Source organism: Merops nubicus, unplaced genomic scaffold, assembly GCF_000691845.1.
Source record: "Merops nubicus isolate BGI_N331 unplaced genomic scaffold, ASM69184v1 scaffold12966, whole genome shotgun sequence".
Taxonomy (NCBI): domain Eukaryota; kingdom Metazoa; phylum Chordata; class Aves; order Coraciiformes; family Meropidae; genus Merops; species Merops nubicus.
In genome coordinates, this window is record NW_008613003.1 from 14,126 (window position 1) to 40,702 (window position 26,577).

At 40.6% G+C, this 26,577-nt stretch overlaps 1 protein-coding gene across 1 annotated transcript; it reads right to left on the reverse strand.

Annotated features, from left to right (window-relative positions):
- Nucleotides 1-1,631: 1,631 nt before the first annotated feature.
- Nucleotides 1,632-24,785, reverse strand: PDXK (pyridoxal (pyridoxine, vitamin B6) kinase; the record flags this gene model as incomplete). The annotated part of the gene is made up of 10 exons (XM_008941751.1): nt 1,632-1,762; nt 2,529-2,595; nt 3,153-3,289; nt 4,634-4,745; nt 7,367-7,412; nt 8,220-8,305; nt 10,249-10,295; nt 12,211-12,294; nt 15,032-15,136; nt 24,731-24,785. Coding segments are annotated over 10 exons (852 nt in total), but the record flags the coding sequence as incomplete, so codon positions are not given.
- Nucleotides 24,786-26,577: the final 1,792 nt, after the last annotated feature.

A 26,577-nucleotide genomic window follows, 5' to 3' on the forward strand; every position in this document is an offset into this window, starting at 1 on the left:
GAAAAAAATCTATTCAGCTAAAAATTCACTTTTAAGGATAAATGACTCTTCTATTACGTGAAACCAATTAACTTTTACAATGGCAGAAAATCAGCAAAAATGGTGGGATAAGCAAAGACATCAGTGTCCAAAGTCATCTCCAGACTAGCTCTTCTGTAAACTTCCAGGCTATGCAAGTGACACGATCCATTAGGAAGGTGTGATGAGGAAAATGCACGAAAGGTATCTGGGAGATACCCAAGAGTGAGTTTCCTGAGCATACTCAGGTAATCAAGAAAAACTCAGCCCTTTCCTCTAATGCAAGTTTGCTTCACATCACTGCAAGCAGAAACACAATTTTTATCTCACCTATGCCATCTGAGACAAAGCTCATCAACTGCATTTGGCTACAACAACATTCTAGACCTCATCTTGAGAGAAGGAAGAACCTCAGCACCATACAGAAATCATATGGAATTACGAGTGGTCAGTATCTGTCAGCATATCTGCCCTACTGGTATAATATGTGCCTGTGATGTATAGGATGCTGAAATTATTAAGAATCCCATTCTGAAACCTTAAGAAGCAGAATTTTGAAATAAAGAGGTATTAATTATTGATTAATTAATGCATTTCTGTCCTTTCTCATCAGCATAAGCTGCAGAGACTTAGATTATCAACAAATGAATTTGTATGTTTCACTGCATTTAGTAAACACATACTAAACTGAGAATATTGCTTTTACCACATTGTTTCATTGGTAAGCCTGTCAAGAGTGCTCACTATTGTTAAGTGGAAGTGCCCCATGTAGTCTGTAAATACATTCACCCACGATGAACAAACTAGAGTAGCCAGCTTTCAGGGTAAGACCTGCTTTCCCTTTTGCCTTACAGAACGGTTGTCCTTAGTTAGAAACTGAACAATGAAGCAAACCTGGTAGAACAATAAACTTCTGATCAGCGCTACTGAATAAAGGTATTATCTTATTAATGAAGATGTTTCTGGAGCAGCTTTTGGAAGAAAATCATGTGGACACCCACAGATATTAGAAATAAGCAGCCAGTACCTGCAAAAACTGAACCTGTGCAGCTGTTCATAGACAAGAAACAGAAGCAGTTATCAGTAACGTGGATGACACTTCATGGTCACTTCAGAGTACTTAAATGCCAAACATCTTCAAAGTACTCCTACATGCAACCAGAATTTTGTGTGTAGTTTTAACCCTGCTTAGTTTCATAGAAGCTGAGATACTGAATACCAGAGCAGGTAACCAGATATCTCCAGGAAAAGGGAGCATGGAGCAAGCTCCATTGGCACTAGATGCCATCTTGAAATATATTTACCAGCCAGTCAAGCATCCCATTAGCAAATTCACATCTGAAGTCTTTGGCAAGGCAGGAACATTATACTCTCTTGCCCTGGGTAATTACACACACTAAGTGAATTTGACAGCCATTTTGATACCTGGTAATATGCTTCAATGCACTCTAACCATTTTGTTTTCAAAACCGAGCGAGGCCAGCACATATGTTTGAGAGTGGATATCTGCCTATGCTGGGCACTATTTCATGAAAGTCAGGTTTCTGTCACAGATCTAAGGCAAATATTACAATTTACAGGAAAGAAATGAGGACATCAATACATTGTGCGTTATTGGAGACGTACAGCCTTTATAACACGGTGGCTTTCACTATGATCTCTGGGTTTTCTATATCCTTTTTGCTTTGGACCATTCTCAGTTCCAGCTGGGCTGAGTTTGGTTTGTTTCCTTCTCCAGCTTGTGCTAAAAAGATGACATCAGAATGTCATTAAAAACAGTAGTACAAAAAGAAACAAGTTACATTGTTCTGTTAGCCCACTGTTTTCTACTCTACTCCCCTCCTCAATCTCCCTTACTACCCCCTGCTGAAGGCTCCCCAGGTGGAAGATCAACGTCAGCACTGTGATTTCTTATCACTCCTGTTCTGCACCTCTCTTCAGGAAAAAAAACCCACAGCTCTGCTGTTAATAAAAAAGAGACATAGACATGCTCCAAGAACCCATAGATCCCATCTCGTTCTCATCAGGAACTGAAAGACATGGGAACTCCAAAGGGACAGAAGCTGGGGGCTGGGGGCGAGAAGGGAAATCACTCTCCAGCATGGCAAGCAGAGAGTTTGTTATTAGTTAATGAACCCCTCTCAATACTAAACACACGCACTGGAAGGGAAAGTGAAGAAGCTACACTTCAAACAGCAGCTCTCTTGCACATCAAACTCAACATTTCCTCAAGTTCTTCTGCCACCGTTTTGCAAAGCAGTGAAGGGCAGCCAGCACGGCTGCAGTCCCACTGCAAGCTGAATAGTGACATCTACAGTCAGGTACTGGCGAAATGGGCTTGGGTGACACAGCAAGGAACACACACTGACAAAACTACCAAGCTCTCATTCTCTAAATTCTCTGGCTGCTTCTGCGCTGAAAGCCGCCTTTCATTAGGGACCACAACGTTCTTTGACTTTCTTCTGATGCAAATCCGGGTAGAACAAGGGAACAAGGTTTGAGTGAATTACCTTTTGCACTCTTAATGGTCCTTTGTAGAACATGCTGCATGGCCGACACAGTCTTTTCACATGCCACCTGCATCAACACAATATATTCAGGTTTTACTAAAATTTCAGCTGCCTAGTTTAACATGATTTTCTTAAAAACACTAATATTGAGGCAAACATGACTGACAAAATGTGAACAGGATGACAACGATGTGATGTATAGTTTAGGAAGAAAAAAATTTTAGTCTCTCTTAATTCTCCCAAAGCTGGTATTGGAAACCAGTACTGAGAACTCTATGTGCTTAAGGGAAAGAAACAGAAAAATACGTCTGATAAATTATTTTCAGTGCTTATTATGAAGTGAGGGTAAAAAAAAAAAAATTAATTCCAAGCATCTCCCTCTCTCTTTAGAGAGATCATCTTATTTGGGAAAATAAAAAAATTCATTTAAATGAACTATGACTGTCTCAAGTTGTACTAGCTAAAATGTTTTGGCCAAAGGGAAATTCTGCTTTTTTTCCACTGAGGTGAGGAAAAAAAAAAAGCCAGAACAGAAGAGAGTCTTTAAATAATATCAAAGATTAAAAGTAATAAAACAAAAAAGAAATAGTCTAAACTTGCAGAGACGAGCAACTTCTCCCACACCTTCAAATTGTTTGGATGCTTATGTGTCCATGCCAGAAGCATAGCAGCAAACAGGTCTCCTGTTCCAACAAAGACAGCGTCCACCTTCGGAGACTCCATTCGAATTCTCTGTGTCACCTTGGTACCATCTGCTTTAGCTACAACACAGGTGAACAGTTAACTAACAGACCCAGCAACTAACACAACAGCATTTATTATAATTAAAAAGCGATCACCGGATCTGAATTCCTTTGCTGTTTGGAATGTAAAGATTCCACAGAGTATTGTAAACTTTCTACCAGCTCTTTTAAAAGGTGCAACCTTTCGGAACTCTGCTGCGTTAGGACAGCATATACACCTTACATACTGTCTGTACTTCACGTAAGAGGTAGATGGTACTTTTGTGAAGGACTGACAGCCACCTATTTTCATCTAAATAGCAGCAGCAGCTTGCTTAGGGAACCACATATTTATGGAGACGGTTGAATCCTAGATGGGGCATCCCAAACCACAATCTAGAGTACCTCTGGGCGGTACAGATGCATAAGAGCAGCTGTAGACATCAGCAGAGAAGATCTGATCCATGTGCCTTAATGTAATCAGTACTGGAATGACCAGAGTTATTGCAGACTTGGTATGTACTGAGTGTTAAGACCCACCAACCGATTCTTAGTGGAACCCGGTTTAAATATCAAGACTTTTTCAGTCTCTCAGCAGTCTGTAACGTGCTGCCCACACTTGATTCCTTAAATGAACAAGAAAACAAGACCTTATACCATCCCACATAATTATGGCCTTATCAGGTAAAACCATCCTGCAACAGTCCAAACATACAGTGAATCTTGGTGATGATAAAGAAGAAGCATAAGGACATTTTACAACCTATCAAGGGAGGAAAAATCTGCTAACAGGACAGTGTAACTTCTCATAAAGGCATTCAAAGCAGTCAGAGTTCCTGTTTCATACCACTACTACCTGTCAGGGCCATTACTAGGGGCTGTAACAGCCCTGAACAAACTCAGCTAGAACAACCTCCACCCATGCACCCTCTGCCCACTTGCCCAGGAGCTGCATGGAAGCTCAGGCCCGGTGACAGGCATCCTTGCCTGAGCTATGCTGCAGGTGTGCCTGTGTACAGCTCTGCTCTCCTGACTTACTGATTGGATTTTCCACATTAATCTCAGATCTGGCTTGTTTCTCTTTTCTCTGATGATGACTGGACTGTCAACGGGACCTGTGGACCACCCCTGTTCTGCTCACCTTATTAAGACACTGTGGGCCTATGACCACGCTCAGCTCCCAGCTTGTCCTCCCTCATGGAGCAGCCCTGTTGTAAAATTCCTGTAAAATTTTGCTGATATTACTGTAGGAGGAGTTCACTTGGGGATCTACGTTCCTTCCCTGCACTACAGATGTGTGTGATGAAACTACTTGTAAAAGTAACTGAAAGCACAGAAGTGGTTACAAGAAAACGCAGCTTAAAAAAGGAGTTCATGACTTACTTTTTCTGTGGCTCCCCAGAGCAATTAGGTAGTCATTTCCTAGAGATGCCTGTAGATCTGAGCTTGTGATCACCACAGTCTCTGGTCCCATGGCATGGAGCATATCCATTACCTTTCCATGTGCAAAAAGACAGAAATCAGTGACCACAATGTGTGTTGATTAAATTTTGTATCACTCAGAGTACTGAGGAGTTCTGGCAAGCACCTTATTTTGGCATCTTTCGTAAAAGAGGAAAAAAGTTTCTATTCAAGTAATTCACTTGAATTAGGGAATTAATTAGAATCAGAGGAATCAAAACATCCATATTTAAATGTACACACTTGTTACAATGTACAAGCATCTCTGTATTATTTTGTATATTCCTCTGAAAAGAATACTCTGTTTCATCTGTAGTAAGAATTTTTATCTGTATCATGTTTTCAGAACATACTATCAAAAGAATAAAAGAACAAATATACAGACACATGAGCTGGCATCTTGAAACATTTGCTAGAAAGCCAATAGCTGCATGTCACAAAGTCTTATTTAGCTACTACTTTAAGAGCTGGTGAAAACAAAGAGCTGAAGAGCAAAATCAAAGGCATAAGCGTGTCTCTCCCAATCTTCTCATTCTGTTTCAAACTCCAAATTACACCTGTAAATTATGTACCTTTGCAGGTGTATTTCCACTCTGTCTGTTCCTCATGAACTCATTAATGCTCTACTTTTGACATCACAATTGTTTTCTGCAGGAGTGATTTTGATTTCACAGAACAAGTGACTTCAATAATGAGTTCAGTATAAAACACAGATAAAATATTAATCCTCTCAGAAGAGTTTAACTTAAAATCCTCTCAGACTAGCTATGACTCATGAGCAGTTCGATGGTAAGGATTTATTTCTCCTGGTTTTTAGTTCTCTATTGCTCTTCTTTCTTGTCTAAGTCTCCCAAGTTCCTTCAACAGCCAGACCTCTTCGCACAGACACCGGCTGGGTTTTAAGGAAGCAGTAAACCCATCAGCATATGTTGATGATGCTCTGAGGTAACATAAAACTCTCTTGCATTTCTCAGACACAATTCACCAAAAACCTAATCACCAGTATTTCTAGTTATAGAAGTCCTACATTAACATTACATTGTATTTAATTCTATGACAGAAGACTATACTGTCATCACTGTGATGCCAAAGAAATGAATGAAAGCATGTCACCACTGAAACTGATGCCAGAATTCTGACCACCTCCTATGGGGACATATTCTGGCCTGGATTATTACTCAGAAGGATAGACCTATATATGACATGCAGCAGGGGAGGGAGACAAGTTAAAATATAATATCCTGCAAACTACTGTTTAAAAAATGTTTCCATTTCTAATTATACTTCCATCTCTGTAGAAGAGATTTTTTAAGACCCAAATAAGAGCTGTCACACGAATGAGACTGTCAGAAAACTAAATTGCAAAATTATTTAGCACACACAGCTTATGTTTGAAGCTAAAATATACAAACCTAAAACAAATGGCTGCTCAGCTAATAGCATTGTTCTCAAAACTGGTTCCACTGATGAGGGTAAGAATAGAAGAATTGAGTTGTAGGTAAGCAGCTAGTGGCATGAAGCACAGCTCATTACCCTCACCCAGCACAGTGAGGTAATGTAAAACTGGAGGGGTGGGTAGGGTGGAAACTAAAATTGCTGAGATCTTTGGAGCTGCTTCCTGCACTGAAGAGATGGTAATCAACCCATGTTGCATGCAGTTGCTGGAGGAAAAAAACAACAAACATTTGAGCTGACAGACCCCAGCTAATCTCCAGGGTGCCACTGCAGCTGCTGTTTGTTTAAAAATTTCGTGTTCCTTTGAAGTTCAAAACCAAACTGGAAGAAATATCAGACCATTCTTGAAAGCACTTAACTAGTCAACAAAACAAATTGCTCGGCCCTTCTCAAGACACCAATACAACTATACTCCTATTCTGCCCTTCACCACCAAGCCCTGCAGCTTTTTATTTTCTTCAGTTTGTATAAAAGGCTAAATCTGTATACATGAATGCAGCATATTTGTGGACCATCCATCATCTCTGTATGGCAATGACAGCAGTGATCAATGCTGTGGATTTGTCTCTTTCACAAGGAACTCCTCAAAGGCCATCACTCCCAGTCTGGTTTCTCATCTATGCAATCTATCCTTTTGCAACCCAGGTCTCATCTCCTTTGAGTCAATTTAAGGCAGAGAAACAGAGAACCAGAAAAAACTGTCAGGAAGAGATGCAGAGTGCATTCATTCAGTTCTTGTAAGAGCCTGCTAGTAAGCTCTCCACCGTGAAGACCGTGTGGGAGAAGGAGGAACGGCTGTCCTAACAAACAGCACTGCTCTTGCACGACTCACACGTGGACAGCAGAGGGAGCAACTCATGCAGGTTTCTAAAGCCCAGGGTCACCCGGGCTTTTCACCCCACCCAGTGCATCCCCACAGCGCTGACCCTTGGTTTCCTGCTACACTGCAGGAAAACAAGCTCCCAGAGACCTGCTCGTTACCACTGTGATGCCCTTTACTGTGGAGCTTTTCTGCCAAGTTTCTTCAGAAGCCTGACACTACAACAGAAAGTGTTCTGTGCCCAGAGTGCACAAGCTTTAAGATAAATGGAAAGGACAGAGGCCAAAGTGACTTCAAGGTTAAAGACAAATGTCAAGCTGCAGCACTGCAGGCAGGGACACAGGAAGAGATGTTACACATCTGACCGCTTGCCTACTTACCTCTAAAGCTTCTTCTTCTGTGTGAATCTTTCTGCCCGTGAGCAACCTGAGAATGAAACAGAAATCTTAAGAGAGCACAGGTTCTCCAGGCAATGACTGCTTTGCTTACTCTTTGAGAGGAGGAAAGCTTGGACTGCACCATTCAGGTCAAAATAGTTTGTAGGTACGTGGCCTGCTGTACCAGACTGCTGTCTTTAAGTTATGCGCACAGATACACCATTCTTCTGAAGTGGACTCACACCAGTCCTAACCTGCCTCCTGTGGAGATCCCTCTATTACAAAATTCCCTCACAAGTATCTTCTCTCCTTCTCCTGTGTGGCTGTTCTCTTCCCTTAGCGGGACAGGCTGTGATGTATTACAAAAGACTATCTCTTGACCAGAGAGTCACAGCTATGTAGACAGGACAGACAGGAGGCATTTAAATTCTTAACTCCTACGAGATGCTGCCATGGCGGTATTTCTGAATCTAATTTGGGGAGGCTGAGTCAAACTAGTTCAGTTTTGATATTCTGACACGTAATGCAAATTTTCCAAGAAATGGGTAAGAATGGTGAAGGGAAGAGAGGTATTTCTTTTCAGCCAGCCCTAGATAAAGGCCTCTGGATGTAACAAGAGGTAATCATGAAAACGACTGGAGAAAACAAGAGAAAACTTCTCATGTAACTCCCAGATTTTTTTATTGAATATGGAAGAGCTGGAAGCTTGTTGAAAAGCACCATTTGAAAGTAACAGCTAAAAATCCCCAATATGTACATACATATGACACTATTGAGACAAACAGAAGAATGGGTATCAGTATCCCCTGCTTTCATTCTCAAGTCTATATGGCTGTAAAAGGAAAAAAGTACTTACTCAGCTTCAAACTGGTTAGGAGTAATTATATCAGCAACAGGTACAACTTTGTCCCTGTAGACTGGGAGGAGATCCTTGGGCACATACTAGGGGAGAAAAACAGTATCAAATGTTGCCCAGAGCATCTGAGATGTGAGACTGCAGCTCTCCCTCCTTCAGCTACCACTTGTGCTATCACGCTGAGTGACCTGACAGCTCCCCGTGTGCTGTGACACAGCAACAATGCAGTGACATCAGTGCATCCTCCAGCTGGTGACAGTACAACCTACAGCCCTTCCTGCAGTGGAGGCAATGGGAAGCAGACAGGCATAAACTGGCAGCATTAAAAAGAAGTTGTGCCTGGATGAAGGACTTTTGGGTTCCCTCTCATCAAGGTGACAGAGCAGCTTGAGGAAATAGTGTCCCAACACAGGGAACCCTTCCTCATGTCCCTACCTCCAAAAGAAAATACTTTGTTGTTGTACTGACAGTACAGAGGCCCTTTGCTGTGGTACCATGTGTCCATGTTGACTGTGTTGCATTGTGGGCCTGAGGAACAAGTAACATCTTCTGCCTCCTGCTTTCACTGCAGTATTTCTAGGGTGTGCTGTACATCAGTACATGTGAATAGGAATCAGATTTGTAATTGTTTGGTTCAACTTCGTCTATGAAGCTGTTCCGATAAGGACATCAATAATATTTTGCTTCTCTTGCACCCAAGTCTAACAAAATACTAGCATACTTCACTGCCTGCAGAATTCCCTCTTCAAGGAATGAGGGCCAGTGCTCCCCTTCCTGCCTGTCTGTTCCATCCCTATCCTGTCTTTATTAGCTAAATACAGCCCATCATCAAAGGAAAGCTGGCTGTCTAAGCAGGTGACATACACTAAGATGTCACAGGAGCCCACCGGCCTGGATGCTCTTCAGACTCAAAGTTGAAAAGCATCAGATGTTTGGCACACACTGGAGCTCAAGTAGGAGTTCTGGTTAGGTGAGTACAGAGGTCACCTCACCCTCCTGAGTTCAGCTGTAACTCAGTTTGACAAAACCTTTAATAAAGTTCATTGTTTACCTAATAGCTGACATTCTTTGTTAGAACTGCACTTGATAAATTTCGATTAATTGTCCCACTTTTGTCCATGTTTTATTTTCTCTGCTAGTCTCATACACTGCACAGGGCAGGGTGCATGTACCCATGTGTGGCTGTTTCCCATTCCCATTGTACAGGTACAACACCACCACAGTGCTGACCACGACGTGCTACCAGAACACCCACCATGCAGATACAGAGCTCACTCATGCAGCCATGGTGAAGTGATGATGTTATGAGGACTCTGTCTTTAGACAGAAATGCAAGACTAGGTCATATCTAACCAAGGCATTTTAAATAATGATTTTATTACTTTTTATGGCAGGAATGAGTTGGTGGGTTGCATGTTAAATATTCTCCTCTTCTCACATCTACCTTATCTTCCACCCAAAAGACATAGGTAGGTCCATGGTTATGACTTCTCCCAAAAATTAAAGCTTTGCAAGTTGACTCTACAGCTGCTAGATCTCTGCCTTGTTAGAAAAAGCCAAGGACAATAAATATTGCAAGAGATGTGAAGTGAAAGAAGAGAATAAAAAAGCAATGGCAAATTTATTGTTAAGTGCTATTTTGTGTGATGTTTTATGAGCAAGTAAACTGTAAAAGGGTACAAGGATAAAGAGGAATTCATAGTGCATGACCAGCTAAGGCAAAAGAAAACATAAACCACCATTACTGTTGATCTCTTCCCATAGTGCATTCCTACTGAAATTATTTGCTAGTTTTGGTCAAAAAGGAATGTTTCTTTGTCAGTACACAGTGTGGTATTGGCACACAGAACCTTTCTGTCACTGCCCACAGCCCAGTGCCTCACAGCTGTTTTATCTCAAATGAAATAAGTCATCATTTAAGTTCAAGTGGTATGTCAAGTCACAGAATCACAGACGATGCATAAATCTTTATACATCTTTATATGGCAAATATTCACTACAGAGATAATCCACATATTTAAGTACTAACCATAGAGCCTTCTCCATTCCATTTGTCACCCATCACTGGATCGCATACTGTAACAGAATAAATCCAGCTTTAGAAATGGGGCACAGTAATAGAGACCCTAGCAAGAGGAAAAAGTTTTAGGTAGCAGTAGTGGCTATGTAACAGAGCACCCAATATTTTATATACTCCCACAGCTCTTGCAGCACACTCCACCTGAAATTTATAACCTGTGTTTGCCAGTTTTGAAAGAGCAGACCATGTGTCTTAACTGTCAGAGGGTTGTAGCCACCCTCTCCAACCTGCTTCCATGCTGTTGTGTCTGAAGATGATGAAGATGAGAGGGTCTGACTGCTGGTAGTAAAGGGGCTTTTGTGATGGAAAACACAGAAAGCCCTTCCCCTCTGTCCCCCACCCAAAGGTGTGGAATAGCAATATGGTGGGGAAGAAACATGAGAGAAGCCAATAGCTGTGGAAAGAGTCCTATTTTTACTTTTGTGTAAAAGGACACATGCCAAACATACACAAGAAATTGCTGTGTGTACACGTAAAAAAAACCTGGTGTATATTATAATGAAACCAGAAGAAAATCCATGCCAAAGTACATAAACTCATACTTGGTGTAATAATATTAACACACAGCTGGCACAGGTTCTGAAGCATGCTAAGTATTAACAACATATTCGAAGTGCCCTCAGTTTCTTAGCCTTGTACTTCAAAAGGGAACGTTGTCCATTATACATTAAAATAGCTTTGGGCAAGATAAAAAAGAAATGCAAATCCAAAGGTATCAAACCAATGTCCAATCAGTAAGGAAGTTCCCATTAGTAAAAAAGAGGATAATTCATTTTACATTTTAAAAATATTTTCCACACCTTGTAATCTATTTATTGACTATAAAGGATCTGTGAAGCCTAGCTGTGTATTCACTGCGTGAGCACTTCCCTCCTTCCTGTTCTGTGCAGCTAGATGCTTCTCTCTGCTCATACTCCAACACAGTTTTTAGCTTTCACTTAACTAGTACCAGGCTCTGGAGAACCTGATAATGCAACAGTGTTAAAAAAGGCTAAAAAGTAACAAAACCCGAGCTCAGGAAGATATCTCTGCTACACTTTTCTAACTGAGAACTGTGCTTTGCCCGTTTTGTCAGATATTGTACTCCACAGCATTACACCTTGCAAATCCTGCAACCCATTCTAGATGTTTCCTGACCACACAGTTTACTGAACCTGAAGAAGAGTTCAGGCTCACCCTGTCACTCTTACCTTTCTATCCCACTAAACTGCCACTGACTTTGTCCTGTCACTCTAAACATTTTGCTCAACTCAAGCCTACACTGGCTATGTCCAAAAGGCCCAAAACATTCAGAGTCAGGAAGGAAAGAGGAGACTCTTTTCTCACAGGTTTAAGCCTGACATGACACATTAATGACAGCATTTACTAGAGTCTGTTGCTCTTTAAGTGCTCCTAGGCAACCTTACCAGAAGGCAACAGAGTTAAAAAAGCCTTGAAGTTTAAGCAAAATTCTAAAGCTAGACACTTCTGGGATGTAACAGGAAACCATGGCAGGGCAACGCAGCAGAGTTTATCCTGCTTTTGTCTGACTTGGAAATCCAGGAGAGGCTTCAGCTATCAGCACTTGGAGCCTGTGCCTCTCAACTACCAGCAGCAGCAGCCGGCTGGGATTTTACAAGCCTTACTTTGACACAGACAATCAGTCCTCAAGACACATTATCCTTTGGATGCCATAATGTAAGAAACACAGTGAAAGGCATAAAACCAGAAAAACAAAACTCCAGTTTCTTTAACACTTCAGCAATGCTGCAACAAAGCTTCACTAGAGCCGCAGCTGGTCCCAGCCAGATCAGAGCACAAAGATGGCTGTGAAATGCTGGGTAACATCAGAACAGCAATTTCATCCTAAAATGTGAAAATGACAGGCATATACAGTGATGAAGCAGAAAAGATTATAATACACATCCTTACCATACACTAGGTTAGAATTCTGTTGCTTCAGCTCCTGGACAATATCCACCACCATTGCAAGAAATGATGTGTCTCTTGTATACCCTTTGGGAAAAAAAGGAACTCTTTTAAATTTTATTATCATGAACTCTTTTTCTTTTTTTTTTGGATAGGAATGCTACATATGTTTCATTCTTTGGAACACTGCATTTTTAGAACAAAAGCATCTTAGTATTTCATTCAGGGATAACAGGCAGATGATAAATTCAGACAGTGCTTGCACAACTACAAATATAACTTTAAAATTAATTTACTAAATATGTTATATATGAAGCACTCACACAACTTGAAAATGCTTGAGTGTATATGCAAAAAGGTCAGGCTGAAAGGAAAAAAACATGAATCTTCTTCAAAACAGCAATGCAGATCAGTACTATTTACTGTGTAGTAAATAAATATTTTAAACTCCATATACTTTTCTCATACTCTGGTTTGAATAGCACTGTAACACTCTCATTTAATAAATAATTTCTTTATTTTGTAGATATTTCTTTACTTACATGTGTATGTTACATATTAACTTCATTTACAACATTTATGAATTAATTTTCATTTATTTTAGTCCATTTAACAGTATTGTTTTTAGCAAGTTAGCTTTCTCAAACCTTCAGCTTGGAAGCGTCCACTGTACTAAAATATTTAAAAATATATTTTGGAGATTTTTAAATTTGTTTTTACTCACAAAACTTAGCAATTCTTAGATGTTGCAGAGAAATGGAAAAAGCTTCCAAGACTTTTGGCCAAAATTCTCTGTCTTAGTCCTGTGAAATGCCAATAAACAGATAAAAAAAAGCCAACCAAAGATTTTTGGTTAAAATGATCTGTGATGGCACACTGGCTGAAAAAAAACTACAGGACACGATTAATGTTATTGAGGTCTTTCAAAAAAATTACAATGAATTGGAATTATCTCTTACATTGAGTGTTTCAGTGTACAAGTGACTGACTCACAGAAGTTAATGGTTATTTTCTATAATCAGCCTAAAGATACCTTCCATCTCAGCCAAGATATCTACAGTCACCAGACACACAATTACAGTCAAATCCCATTGCTGGCAAATTAATGTCTTTTCACTGTTTGAATAATCTTATCCAGGTTGTTGGAGGTACAAAGTACAGTTGTGCACTAGTGAATGGCTGTTCCTGTTTGGAGAGAAAAATCTATCTTTTGGCTCTGAATGAGAAAAAATGAATTTTAAGTTCTGCCACTGTGCAATCAAACGTTAAAACACTGAGAGTGTTATCAAATCTTAAGAAATTTGTGTAATTTTTACCCATGCCTTCTTTTTGTTCATACTTAAAACAGCTACATTGAACAAGATTCTTAAACAAACATGAACAGCACACTGACTCATCTGCCCACAAGTCCTATTTGAAAAGGCATATTAATATCCTTTTTTTCCTCCAAAATTTCTTTTTGCTCAAGATTTCTACCATTTTTCAACTCGTACATCCGTTTTGCCAGTACAAGACAGTGATGGGAAAGGAGCTGGGGTCTCTTCTAAGAGTTGAAAGTAAAATAAAAAAGAACCATTTCAGCCAAAAGAATATTCAAACATTATTTACAAGCTTTGTATCCTAATACCTCCTGCAAACTCCTACAATACAGCGTGTTTTTCCTGGAAATGTCCTCTGTGAGAGTTCTTCCGAGCAAAGAAAAAAAAAAAAAGAGTGTTTGTCTATTTCTCAATCATGAAGAACCCATGTATGCTGAAATTAATTTCTTAACCTTAGTTCAGTCTATGCTCTAATTAGTCTCCTTCACTTTGGAGATATTCCCTGAGAAAGAACTGATGGTATCTCTTTAAACATGCCACACCCTTCAGGTCAGAATGACCGCTTTGGGGTTATAATCCATACAATGAAAGTCTCCACTTTTCTTCGTGTGTAAAGCACTCTTCCTGCATGTGGAAGCCATGAAATCAATGCAATCTGGTGATTTATTTCTGTTTACTTTTAAAAAGTGACCATGCACTGCTATAAAAAAATTGATACTGTAATCTAAACCAGATGCATAGCTCCTACTGAGGCAAAATTTAATCAGTAATCTACATACGAGAAGCAGGAAACAGTTTTAAATAAATACTGCACACAGACTCTCTCCTTTCTGTAAAGAATTCTACAAGTTCTCTTTGCCTTTATTTATGAACACTTTGCACCTAGTGGCAAGCAAAGGAAAACCTTGCACAGTTATCACATCCTGCAGAGCTGTACTTACTCAGAGGAACTAAGTAGTAACAAGGGCAAACAAATCAAGAAGTATGACAGAGTCAAACCCAAAATCCAACCCTGCTTATCCTTTGCTCTGTATCCAAAGTACTACACCTTAAAGATCAAGCAGAAAAAATTAAGGGCAGACAACTGTGTATAAAATCATGTTGCAGTACCAGAGAGTGACAGTACTGCAAAGTTAGAAGAAAGGGTTAAACTTTTGTCCTCATAATAAATATAAAAATAATACTCTGACATTCCTCATCCTTTTTTTTCAGTAGAGGCACTCCCATAACATTAATTAACCCTGTACCTGACTGGCCTGTACAGGTCTGTAAACTATACAAGGGGATCAATTTACCATGCAATTAAAGCCTTCAGGCTGGAGAACACTGGCTGTTTCAAACTAAACAGCATGAGAAGCTGAGACTGTAATATATAGATTAAACTGCAGGAGGAATGAAAGGAGGGAAAATGTAATTGCCTGGTTTAGAATAAGGAGGGATATGGTTTCTATTTCTTTACTTTTGTCTACATCTCATGGGAACTCCAAGGAACAAGCTCTTCTTACCTGTGAGTACATAATCATACTGGTTGACCTTGTTCAGCTTAAGTCCATCATACAGTTCATGAAGTTCATCTGAATTTAAAACTTGACCCTTCCAGTGGGCATAACCTGCAAAGTAAATGCCAGAAAATTTTTCAAGATCTAGATTTTCTGTTTAGGATCACACAGATTACATACACTTGGAGGGATCATGTCAGATATTAGCACTAGAAAGCATTTCTGCTTCCTCTTCACTGTTGCCCAGTGAAAGCTGCTGGAAGCAGAACAGTTAATGTGCTCAACTTCTTAGCACCTTGGTTTCCCAAGGAACTAGAGTGACCATTTAGCAGCAAAACAAGCAGAGTACACACAAACTACTGCCAGTTTTCCCATGGAGCCTATATCCCCTTCCTGGGTGCAGGGGGATAAACATAAGTTTTAGACTTCACTGGAGGAGGGTGTACAGTATAACATTTTATTTTCTTACTTTATACTATTCAGAAAAAAAAAAAAAAAAAAAAAAGGAAAAGATTGAAAGCTAGACAACATGTTTAAACAGGCTTGTGGATGTGTCTGGGCACAGGCATGCAGCACTGCTGCACCTATCAGACACAGTGTACACCAGGACCTGCATGTAATGAATAGAACGACCACAGCCCAACATTGTCATGAATTTTTTTAAACATATTATGTCACCTGACAGGTTTGCTTCCAAATCCAGCACACTTTTAATGCTGAGGATCCTGGAGGTGGCAAATGAGTATCAGAAAGACTGTGTAAACCCACAAATAATATCCATATTCTTGTCCTGGAATGATCTTTAGCCATTATCCTTGACAGACTCTTAACTCTTTATAGGGTAAAAGAACCCGGAATCTCATCATCAAAACCTGCCCATCTAGAAGGCAGCCATCTTTCCCTTGTATATAAATAAGAATGGGGCTTCCTCTAGGATATTAGATGAAGCACTCAAAATTTATGTCTTCCAGCCTCCGTAAATTCAGAGTTTATTGAAAAGCTTGTATTTTTATTAACTGAAATTAGGAAAAGTGAAATGTTAAATGAGGTACCTTTTTCCACACCACCCCTGTGTGTAGACAATGGTATTTTGTTTGGTTTAAGTTCTGCTCTTGGAGCTAGAAATTCTGTGACAAAAACTGTTGGCTTCAATTATCACTCTAAACTGTGTTTAATTAGAGTAACTGCCAAAAGGTGCCTAGAGCCTAGGATAAGCACATTTTTCAGTTTTCCTTCTTACAAAGGCAAATACACCCACAGTAGGGTAAGCAGATGGATCATTTTGTTCTCCTCAGCTCACAAAGGCCTGGCCTCTAAAACACGACTCAACTGCCAGCTGGCTGAGGGACTGACTCACATCAGCCACCACAATTCTCTCCCTAGCAAATACTTTTTTAATAGTCTCTGTGAAGAAATGGACAAAGTGAGGGATTCCCATATGTTAGGGCTACGGTTCCACTGCAGAACGTAAGGCAATGCCTAACACCTATGCACACGTCTAGCCCCAAGTATATGAAGCACCACTGACTACAACAAGCTCAAGTATTCAGCTTCACACATACAGAAACATTCATTCTGTCACATCTGCAGCTTCAGAGAGAAATAATCTGCCCTCTCCCCTTCCCCCCAAATCTCTATTTCTATTAGTGCTGCAAAGCCAGTCCGTACAGGGACACAGAGTCCTTCTTATTCCATTGTGCCCATCACTGAATCTGAATGTAGTTTTCACCCAGAATCAAGGTCAGCTGGCAAAAGAGCAGTCATTCACCTTACACACAGCCATAAACATAACTATGATAGACTGTCTGGACAACTTAGATACTTTCAGGAGCCACTCCCACACTGGGACCCTGGACATTCACCTTTTAGTTAAACTCTCACCTTCCTAAGTCAAGCTGCCTTAAACAGTCAATGCACAAGGTCTGTGTCACACTGATTCCCCCACTGAAGGAGGGAAACAAACATGGGAACAAAACGTTAGGTATCAGCCCAGCTTAGCTCAGGAATTGGTTAAACTGCCCATGTGGGTCAAGGACTCTGTAGCAATGACTTCCAAGGGCATCTAAAGGATCCTTTTTACCACGTGGTAACACGTGTAACACAACCTCAAGTCTAATCACACAATAACTGAAGAGAAAAAAAAAAAAAAAAAAGCCCTAAGGAAGCTCTTGGGGAAGCCCCAGCTATTCATACAGAAGAAAAAGGGCAGTGCTTTCACTGGATTTGCAGAGAACTGTGATTTCACTAGGAATCAAATTGTGTTCGAATAAAAAGAAACAAAATCAAAACTGGCAGAAGATGGAAATCACCCTAAGCCTCTTCCCCAGGGTAACTTCATATAACATGATGAACAAGGGGCAAATCCCACAACGTTGCATTTATCCTACTCTCTTGGTAGAATATACAAATGAAGAGCAGCTTCTATAGAGAAACAGGAAAAAAAAAAGTCAGTTATTCATGCTCAAAAAGGGTTTCAGTAACTGAAGAACAGATACTCTGGGGTCCCAGGAAGAGGGAAAGGGACTGTCTTTAAAGGGGAAAGGCAAAAAATTCAGATAGATACCATGTGGTCAAAACCACACTGCATAACCCTCAATCCAAAACTAATTAGTAGGAAATGCCAACAACAAGCTTCAACATGTGAGGTCAAATTGACTTTTGGGAAAAGCATGCATGGCTGCAGTTAAGGATGATAATGAGAAATCACTGTCTTCCTCATCTTGACATAAAGAACTCTGTCTGGCAACAAGCACATTTGAAGGCCCAGAGCCGCTTTGCAAAACTTAAAAGAAAAGCTTTCTAGAAATGTTACCCTGATGCCTAAGCCACTAAATATGAATATCTGAAAAACAGCGAAAGAAAATCTTCTGTTGTCCACTTACTACAACTCTTACTCTGCAGTAGTATTTCCACTGTGGCGCTCAACGATGCAGAAGTTCAATACAGAAGTCTCACAGTACCTGGCTATTAGCACTTCTTATACAAGAACCACAGCCAAGAAAACTAAAGAATGAGTTTCAAGTTTATACTTGGCAAAACAACTGCATCCCATTTGGAGCTCTACAGAGCTAATCAGGCATAGCAGCTGTATCAAATTATTACTCTGTTATTTTGGATATTAAGGCAAGATCTTGGTTTGTACCTTCCATAGAGGAAGAAAGATAAGTCTTCCTTGTTTTGGTTACAAAATCACCAAATAATTCCCCTCAGTGCTGACTGAGAGAGCAATGGTAAATGCTGCAAACCATGACACAGCTCTCCAAAATTGCACTTGGCTTGGTCTGACTGCATTAGTCTCACAGATCGGTAATAATTTTAAACACACAGATGAACACAAATATTTAAACATCTTTATACCCCTCCTGCTTACCTGTGTTATGGCCTTTTATTGCAATTAAATGTTAAATATTTGCTTTTAGCAGATAAGGGAATGAAAAACAGGTAAGATATGATGCCTCTTGTAATTTATCCCTCTAAATTGATAAACATATTCATTAGCCTCCAAGGAAATGTCTTGCTTCAGCTGTATGAAAAAAAAAACACGAAAACCACAACCAAGAAAGGCAACTAATACTGCACCCAAGATGAATTTCCATACTTTTCTTTCTTGCCTTACTCCATTGGTACATTTTTTTCTCCTCTGGAATGTATTTATAAGCCTCTTAATTACTTTCAATAACAAGGAAAAAAAAATAAAAAACCCAGGCATACCAGAAGAAAAAAAAAAAAAAGAAGGGGACAAAAAACAAAAGCAACTGTTAAAAGTATAGCAAGGCACGGATCATCCCTTTCTTTTCCAATGCAGAACATTCTGTTCTGAGGTCCTCCTGTGGTGCTCCCTGCAAAGCTATTCCAAGTGACTCCAGTAACCAAGTATTTCACATGGGAAAAATGAAGAAAGCTCTAATGCTTAAGGCCCACAATGGGCAGACAATCTGGTCCCAGCTGCGTCACACAATTCACATGTGAACTCTGGCAGACAATGTGAATACATGACTTCATCTTCAGCTACCAGGAGGCCTTCAGCAACACCAGACATAAGAGTACCAAATTCTCCATTGGATTTTTTACAGCTGGTCAGTGTGGGAGTAAAAAAACTACCAGTGTTAGGCACAACTGGAGATCTTTTCTTTTTTATCCATCACTGCACAGGTGTGAATGACAACATATGGGCTGTGAAGGATCACGTTAATGAGACATAATTACAATTCTCATGTATTGGACCTCCCAGCCAACCCAACCACCCTACTACACACTAAGTGGAAGTCAAGTGTTTTGCTTAAAACTTAAAAAATAGGAACATAAAAAAAAGCACTATTTGTTCTGGAGCAGTTTCAAAGGTAGGATTTGGATGGCAAAGTAAGCACATTATATGCTTATCATTAACCTACCAACTAAAAACAAAAATACAAATCACTGAAGAATTAAAAATACACACCAGAAAAAACAATGATACAATAATAAGAAAAACCTAGGTTTTTATTTTTGCACATCAGATGATGAGATGCTTCTGCAAACAATACAATAAAATTGAATGCAAATCAGAGAATCCTTGTAGGTTTCACGACAGGTTCTTTTATTTCTACATGAAGCATGATGTCATTCAAGGATGAGTCACCCTAATCACAAAAGTTCCTCACCAAGCAACATGACAATCTGTTCTCCCAGAGGGACTGATTTAATGCATATTTTCTGAATTTCAGGATTATCGGGGACTAAAGAAAGCTGAATTTCCTGAGCAGGAGTCAGCAGAAATAGGCCAGTGGTATCTTACGTAAAGACATGGAAGGGGTGGGGGCGAGGGGGGAAAAAGCAATAATGATTCACCAAAGAAAGCCTGTTAAGTCATAAATTCTCTCTGAGTTTTACCTTTTGCTGACATGACCAGGTTCAAAGACAGGGAAAGAAAGAACATCGTGTCTAAAACCTTATGCACTTTAATACCTGTGCTCCTCTGCTATGTAGCAGTCATTTAGAAACTAAAGTTCACATCTAGATTTTGAAGCAGAGACTTGCCCTTCAGCTTTAAAGATGACCACAGAAAGGGTTCTCATAAGATCTTGTTCATGCAGGAAAATCAAGTTGTCTTCACCCATGCATCCAGCTCACAATTCCTGCGCATTGCAGCACTGCTCCAGACAGAAGCTACAGCCCAGCATGGCAGTTTCTGTTCATGAATCCCTGCAGCGACACATGGATATTCAGGTACTAGTGCAAGCTGGTGTGCAGGCATGTGTCAACCACAGAATGGCAAGGGTTGGAAGGGACCTCTGCAGATCATCTAGTCCAACCCTCCTGCCAAAGCAGGGTCATCTTGAGCAGGTTGCCCAGGATCATGTCCAGGCAGGTTTTGAATATCTCTAGAGAAGGAGACTCCACAACAACCTCTCTGGGCAGCCTGTTCCAGTGCTCTATCACCCTCACAAAAAGAATTTTCTCCCTGTTTAGGAGGAATTTAGCTTAGGTGGAACTTTCTGTGTTCCAGTTTGTGTCTGTTGCCCCTTGTCCTGTCACTAGGCACCACAGCAAAGAGACTGGCCCCAACCTCTGATCCCCTCTCAGTCTTCTCTTCTCCAGGCTAAATAGACCCAGGTCTCTCAGCCTTTCCTTGTAAGAAAGATGTTCCAGCCCCCTAATCATCTTCATAGCCCTCCACTGGACTCTTTCCAGTAGTTCCCTGTCTCACTTGAACTGGGGAGCCAAAAATTTGGCACAGTATGTGCCCTCAATATGGCAGAGCAGATTGGGAGGAGATCCTCCCTTGGCCTGCTGGTCACACTTTCCAGCAGGTCAACTCCTAACCTGTACTGGTGCATGGGTTTACTCCCCCTCAGGTACAGGACCCTACACTTGTCCTTGTTGAACTTCATGAGGTTCCCCTCTGCCCAGTTCTCCATCCTGTCCAGGTCTCACTGAATGGTAGCACAGCTTGCACAGTATGTCAGGCACTCCTCCCAGTTTTGCATCATCAGCAAACTTGCCGAGGGTACACTCCAGCCCTTCATCCAGGCCACTGATGAATATGCTGAAGGCTGGACCCATACTGACCCCTGGGGAACGCCACCAGCTGCAGGCCTCCAACTAGACTGTACCACTCTCATCACAACCCTCTGAGCTCCATCATTCAGCCAGTTCTCAATCCACCTCACTGTCCATGCATCTAACCCACAGTTCCTGAGCTTCCCTGTTACGATGTCATGGGAGATAGTGTCAAAAGCCTTTCCGAAGTCGAGGTAGGCAACATCCACCACCCTCCCATCATCTACCCAGCTAGTCACATCATCACAGAAGGCTATCAGATTAGTCACGTGTAATTTCCCCCTGGTGAATCCATGATGACTACTCCTTTTCCTCCACTGCTTAGAGATGAACCCCAGAATGAACTGTTCCATCACTTTTCAGGTGGAGAGATCTTTCCAGGGATGGAGCTGAGGCTGACTGGCCTGTAATTTCCTAGGTCCCCATTCTTGCCCTTTTTGAAGACAGGAGTGATGGCTTTCCTCCAGTCCTCAGGCACTGCTTCCATTCTCATTGACCTTTCAAAAATATTGCAGAGTGGCACAGTGACACCAGCCAGCTCCCACAGCACTTGTGGGTGGATCCCACTGGGGCCCATGGATTTGTGGGTTTCCAGTTTTCCTGAGTGGTCTCTTACTAAATCTTCATTAACTGAGGGAGAGTCTTCCTTCCTCCAGACTCTCTCTCTTACTTCAGTGGATTAGGATTCTTGAGGGCCCGTGTTAGCAGTAATGACTGAGGCAAGGAAGGCGTTCAGTAACTCTGCCTTTTCTGTACCCTCTATCACCAGGTCTCCCATCTCATTCAGCAGTGGGCCCACATCTTCCCTAGTCTTCCTTTTGCTACTAACATGCTTGAAAAAGCCCTTCTTGCTGTCTTTTACATCCTTGGCCAGCTTTAATTCCAAGAGGGCCCTGGCCCTCTTGCATCCCTACATACCCTGACAATGTTCCTGTATTCCTTCCAAGTGGCTAGTCCCTTCTTCCACATACTGTAAACATCTGTCTTCAATTTGAGTTTTTCCAGAAGCTAGCTCCTTGTTCATCCATACTGTTCCCTCCTGGCCTCTCTACTTTTTTTTTTTTTTTTAACTCATAGGAATGCACCGATCTTGAGCTTGGAGGAAGTGGTGCTTGAATACCAACCAGCTCTCTTGAGCCCCCCTACCTTCTAGAGTCTTAACCCATGTGATTCATTCAAGTAGGTCTTTGAAGAGGTCAAAGTTAGCTCTCCTGAAGTCCAGTGTTGCAATACTACTCATTGACCTGCTTCTTCCTTGCATGATCCTGAACTCCACCATGGTCACTGCAGCCAAGGCTGGCCCCAACCTTCCAATCTTCAACCAGACTGTCTTTGTTCATTAGTACAAGGTCCAGAAGTACACCTCTTCTCATTGGCTCCTCCATCACCTGTGCCAGAAAGTTATAACCAAGGCACTGCAGAAACCTCCTGGGACTGTGTGTGCCTAGCTGCACAACCTTTCCAGCAAATATCAGGGTGACTGATGTCCCCCATGAGCACTAGGGCATGTGATCTTGAGGCTTCTTCTAGCTGTCTGTAGAAGGTCTCATTGACATCAAGCTTGTAAAAGTCTTCATATGAGGACACTCCATGTTCCTACACACCTCTTTCAAAGAGGAGGTACAAAGACACTGGGTTGAGGATCTATCCTTAAATTTAAGAAAGGCTTTCATAGAAAAACTGCAGTGTTAGAAAACTAGACTTGCCATAAAAGGGAGTATGTACCCTTCCTTTCTTTTCCATTCCTTCCCCTTTCAGCCAAATGACCAACACTTCTAAAGATAATCTCCTTTTACTCACTCTTGACAAGTGCCAAACACTTACTGTATTGTATTTTTTTTTTTTTGAAAACTCTGCTTCCGAAAGTCATGAGGCTGTGCAGCAATCTTTGGGATTTTTTTTAACTCATTTACTAAGACAATCAAGATTACAGAAAAAGCAATAATGTGACTCCTAAACATCAGAAGACAAGACAGAAGTTCTAAATATTTTAGACTTGTGATCTTTGAGACATTTTTTGTTTTGGGACGTTCATTTAGGCTTTATTGGTGTGTGTGGGGAAATCACTAATTTGTAATTCCTGCTACTCTCTTTGTTGTCTGCAAAACCTTGAATGAAGCACTGGTAAGCCTTCTCTAGCTGTGATACTAAAAACAAAAAAAGAATGAAGTTTTGAAATTATTTTTTTTTTTTTACAAGAACCCAGTCATTCTCTTGGCAACGTAATTTCCCCACCTTCAGACACGCTTAGTTTATGGTCCAGTAAAACCTCTATTAAGCAATTTTAACATCCTATAAAGCTTACCCAGTCTTCAAACTGAAAACCAGCAAATGCATGTGCTCATCCAGATTGAGCGTTGAGTTATTTCGCGTTAAAAAAATGCTTCATTTTGGGGAACTTGCAACAGTTTTACACAGCTATCAAAAAACTAAACAAAAAAATCCTTAACTCCAACACTAAATTTATTAAAGAAACCTGTCATATCTAAGTGTCTCTTAGAAACATGAGAGAACCTTTGTACTGTGCCAAAGGGTACATGCAAAATAAGCAGCTTGTTGCCTGAGCCAGGAAAGACCATGACCCCTTGTTTAATTATTACTTCTTTTGTGCCTGTTCTCAACAAGTACAGATGGTTTTCTAGCTTCTTTGAAACATTCCTTTCTTCTTCCCAGGGTAACACTAGATTCCTTCCATGATAGGAACATCTTAAAACCTTTTGAAAGCAGCATGGAGCTCAACATAGTAAGAGAGGACAGAGAGTTCCTGGTTTACTCTCAGTTCCAAAAATTAGCAGTTTATCAATAGAGATGTACTTGTAACATACTAGGAAAGTATCCCACCTTTTTTTTCATCAGAAACATTTTTTTCTCTTTTCCAAGATGTTCAAGTCAGAATTTGTTTGTGGATTATTTTTGAAGACAACCTTAGAATTTCTTTATCTACAGCAGATCTCCCTCAAACGACCTGCTACCACCATGACAGCAGATGTGTCTCTATTGATCAAACAATAGCCAGTCACTTGGAACTCCTTTACGGGTGAAAGACATTGCTAAAATAAATTTCAGCTTCTTTTTGAAAAATAAAGTCCTCTAGCATTTTGAGTGTTAATAAGCCTGAAAGTATTACATGAGGGCATCACGTTCAGGATTTGAATCCAAGTAAAAACAGACCCAAATGTATTAAGGCCCCTCCTCTCTCCACAATGTAATTTTAGGACGCTTGCTAGTCAACTTGGGTTGGCACATAGAGGAAACACTGTGTCCACCTCGATATTCTCCTGATGTCTAGGTGAGTGTCATAGGGTTATAATGCACAGAAACCAGTACTGAAGACTCTCCTGTTCACAGGCCTGCCTGTGTAAGATGGCTAGATTTGTGTTATGTCACTGAGTTTATTAGACTACTGCCTATCAAAAGAAACTCACACTCTGAAGTAACAGAACAGGATGTTGCCATGTCATGTCACTCCCCACCTACATTCTACTGCTTCTGTGAGACCTGAATCAAAACATGAAAATCACATTTCTGTCCTATATCCTGAAAATAGGAGTGAAGATATTAAGACCCATCATTTCCTTCTCAGTGTCACGTGATGAGGTAAGCCACACGTTGAGCAGAGCTGAGCGATTGCAAAGTGGTATCTGAAGGTACATGTAGAATTTTTACCTGTGTGGTTTGAAAACTGGACAGAGTTCACCGTATCAACTTCAAATCCCAAAACCTGTAACAGAACACAGGAATATTTATTTTACTTACTAGCACAGCCTTGGCAATATGTTACCAATATCTCAAAACACAAGAAAGGATTCTTCTTTCCCAGTGCATATTTAAAAAACTTGGAGCGCTGTTTTAAAAGTGAAAGCTGAGTCAACATCTGTGCAACATAAACAAACAATGCAGCACTTCACTACAGCAGCAGACGTGGAACAAAAATGACACTGGCAACAGCACCAGAAAAACAGAGCTCTGGATCCTCAGGCTGTCCCCAGAGTTCATCTGGGGATAAGGATGGAGAGGCCGGTCTAGCAGCAATCACTGAAGCCCTGAAGAAACCTTTGGTTAGTCTGTGTTGGCAAAAAAAGCAGTCTAAATTTCAAGGTACTAAATTAATTCAAGATACAGAGGGACAATGCTATTACTATTCCCCAAAGTCAATCTTTCTAAGAGGACAGAAGAATCTTAAAAGGGATCAACGTTATCAGCCATATTTGGATGTCACAAACATTTTCTTTAATACTAAAGGAGAACAGAAAGCAATCACAGAGAATTAATTTGGAGCATGATTAGACAATCAAAGAGAACGTTAAAAACACAAAGTAAAAAAAGCCTAAAGTGTGCTCCAAAAGCCCTGCTACCTTGGCATTACCAGCAATCCAAATACTGAAGTACCCACGAATTTGCTACTGCAATCAACAAACACATTTGTGTTGCCCAAAACCAGATAAATATAATGAAAATAACAACATAAAATCAGAGGAAAATGAATGAGGATTTTTAATGTGACAATACCTGCTTAATATAGAGAGGCATTGCTGTTCAAGCCATTTTTAGATGTTTTATCTGCCACGAAAGGAATTCTAATGCAACAGTGACATAACAGTCTGACATTTAATATTTGTTTCCACATCCTACTTGCTCTGAGTAAGAACTCTCCTCAAAAGATGAACTGCTATGTATGGCTCAGTGAGTCACAGGGGAGATAATAGTCATGATGCATCGCTGTTTCTGATGCACTTTCAGGCAATCTGCTGGGGAGGGAGAACTGAACAAACGAAGCTTTTGCCAGTCACGTTTTTCACTGAGATGCACGCCTCTCCCTGTTCATCACGAAGGCAACCCCTTCACATCTGTTCAAAATCTCAGGGTGTATGGTGCTAGGCACGAGGTTTTCCCTGTGTACTTTCTCTCACACACAAAAGCCGTTGAGTGACAATCCCTTTATTTCAAACCCTGGGACATTACAGGATGAAGGTACCTCCTGCAACAGATCAGAGTTTCAGCTCAGAGTCCACACAGATCTTCACAGAGTAAGTCTCTCAGTATTTAATAAAGTTTCCTGTTCATCCCTAACCAGAAAGCTAAGTAATCTTACATTAATGATAGGCAGAACAGTGAGTTCTCTCAGCCTAATCAAGTCAAAATTAACTTCAGTTTCTACTCTCACCCCTGTTTCTTGTTTCGCCTTAGTGGATTTTATTTTAATGGCCCAGGAATTAAAGGGGTGAGAACATGACAATACTGTTATAGTCTTAAACCTGATGTTTGCACATGCTCTTCAAAGACATAACCAAAAATACTGCCTCTAACCAGGCTGTCATTCCATATTCAATTCCCCTCCCTGCAATGCACAGACCTAAAAAGTTCTTACCTCCTTCAAACGCCTTGGCAACAATGGTGAATTAATCCATTTCTGTGCAATATTTAGATCATGTCTCCAACTATTTAAGAGCTGACACAAGAGAACAACTTACTAGGATTTACTAACTAATCAGGTTTACACCTAGTGCTTTAGG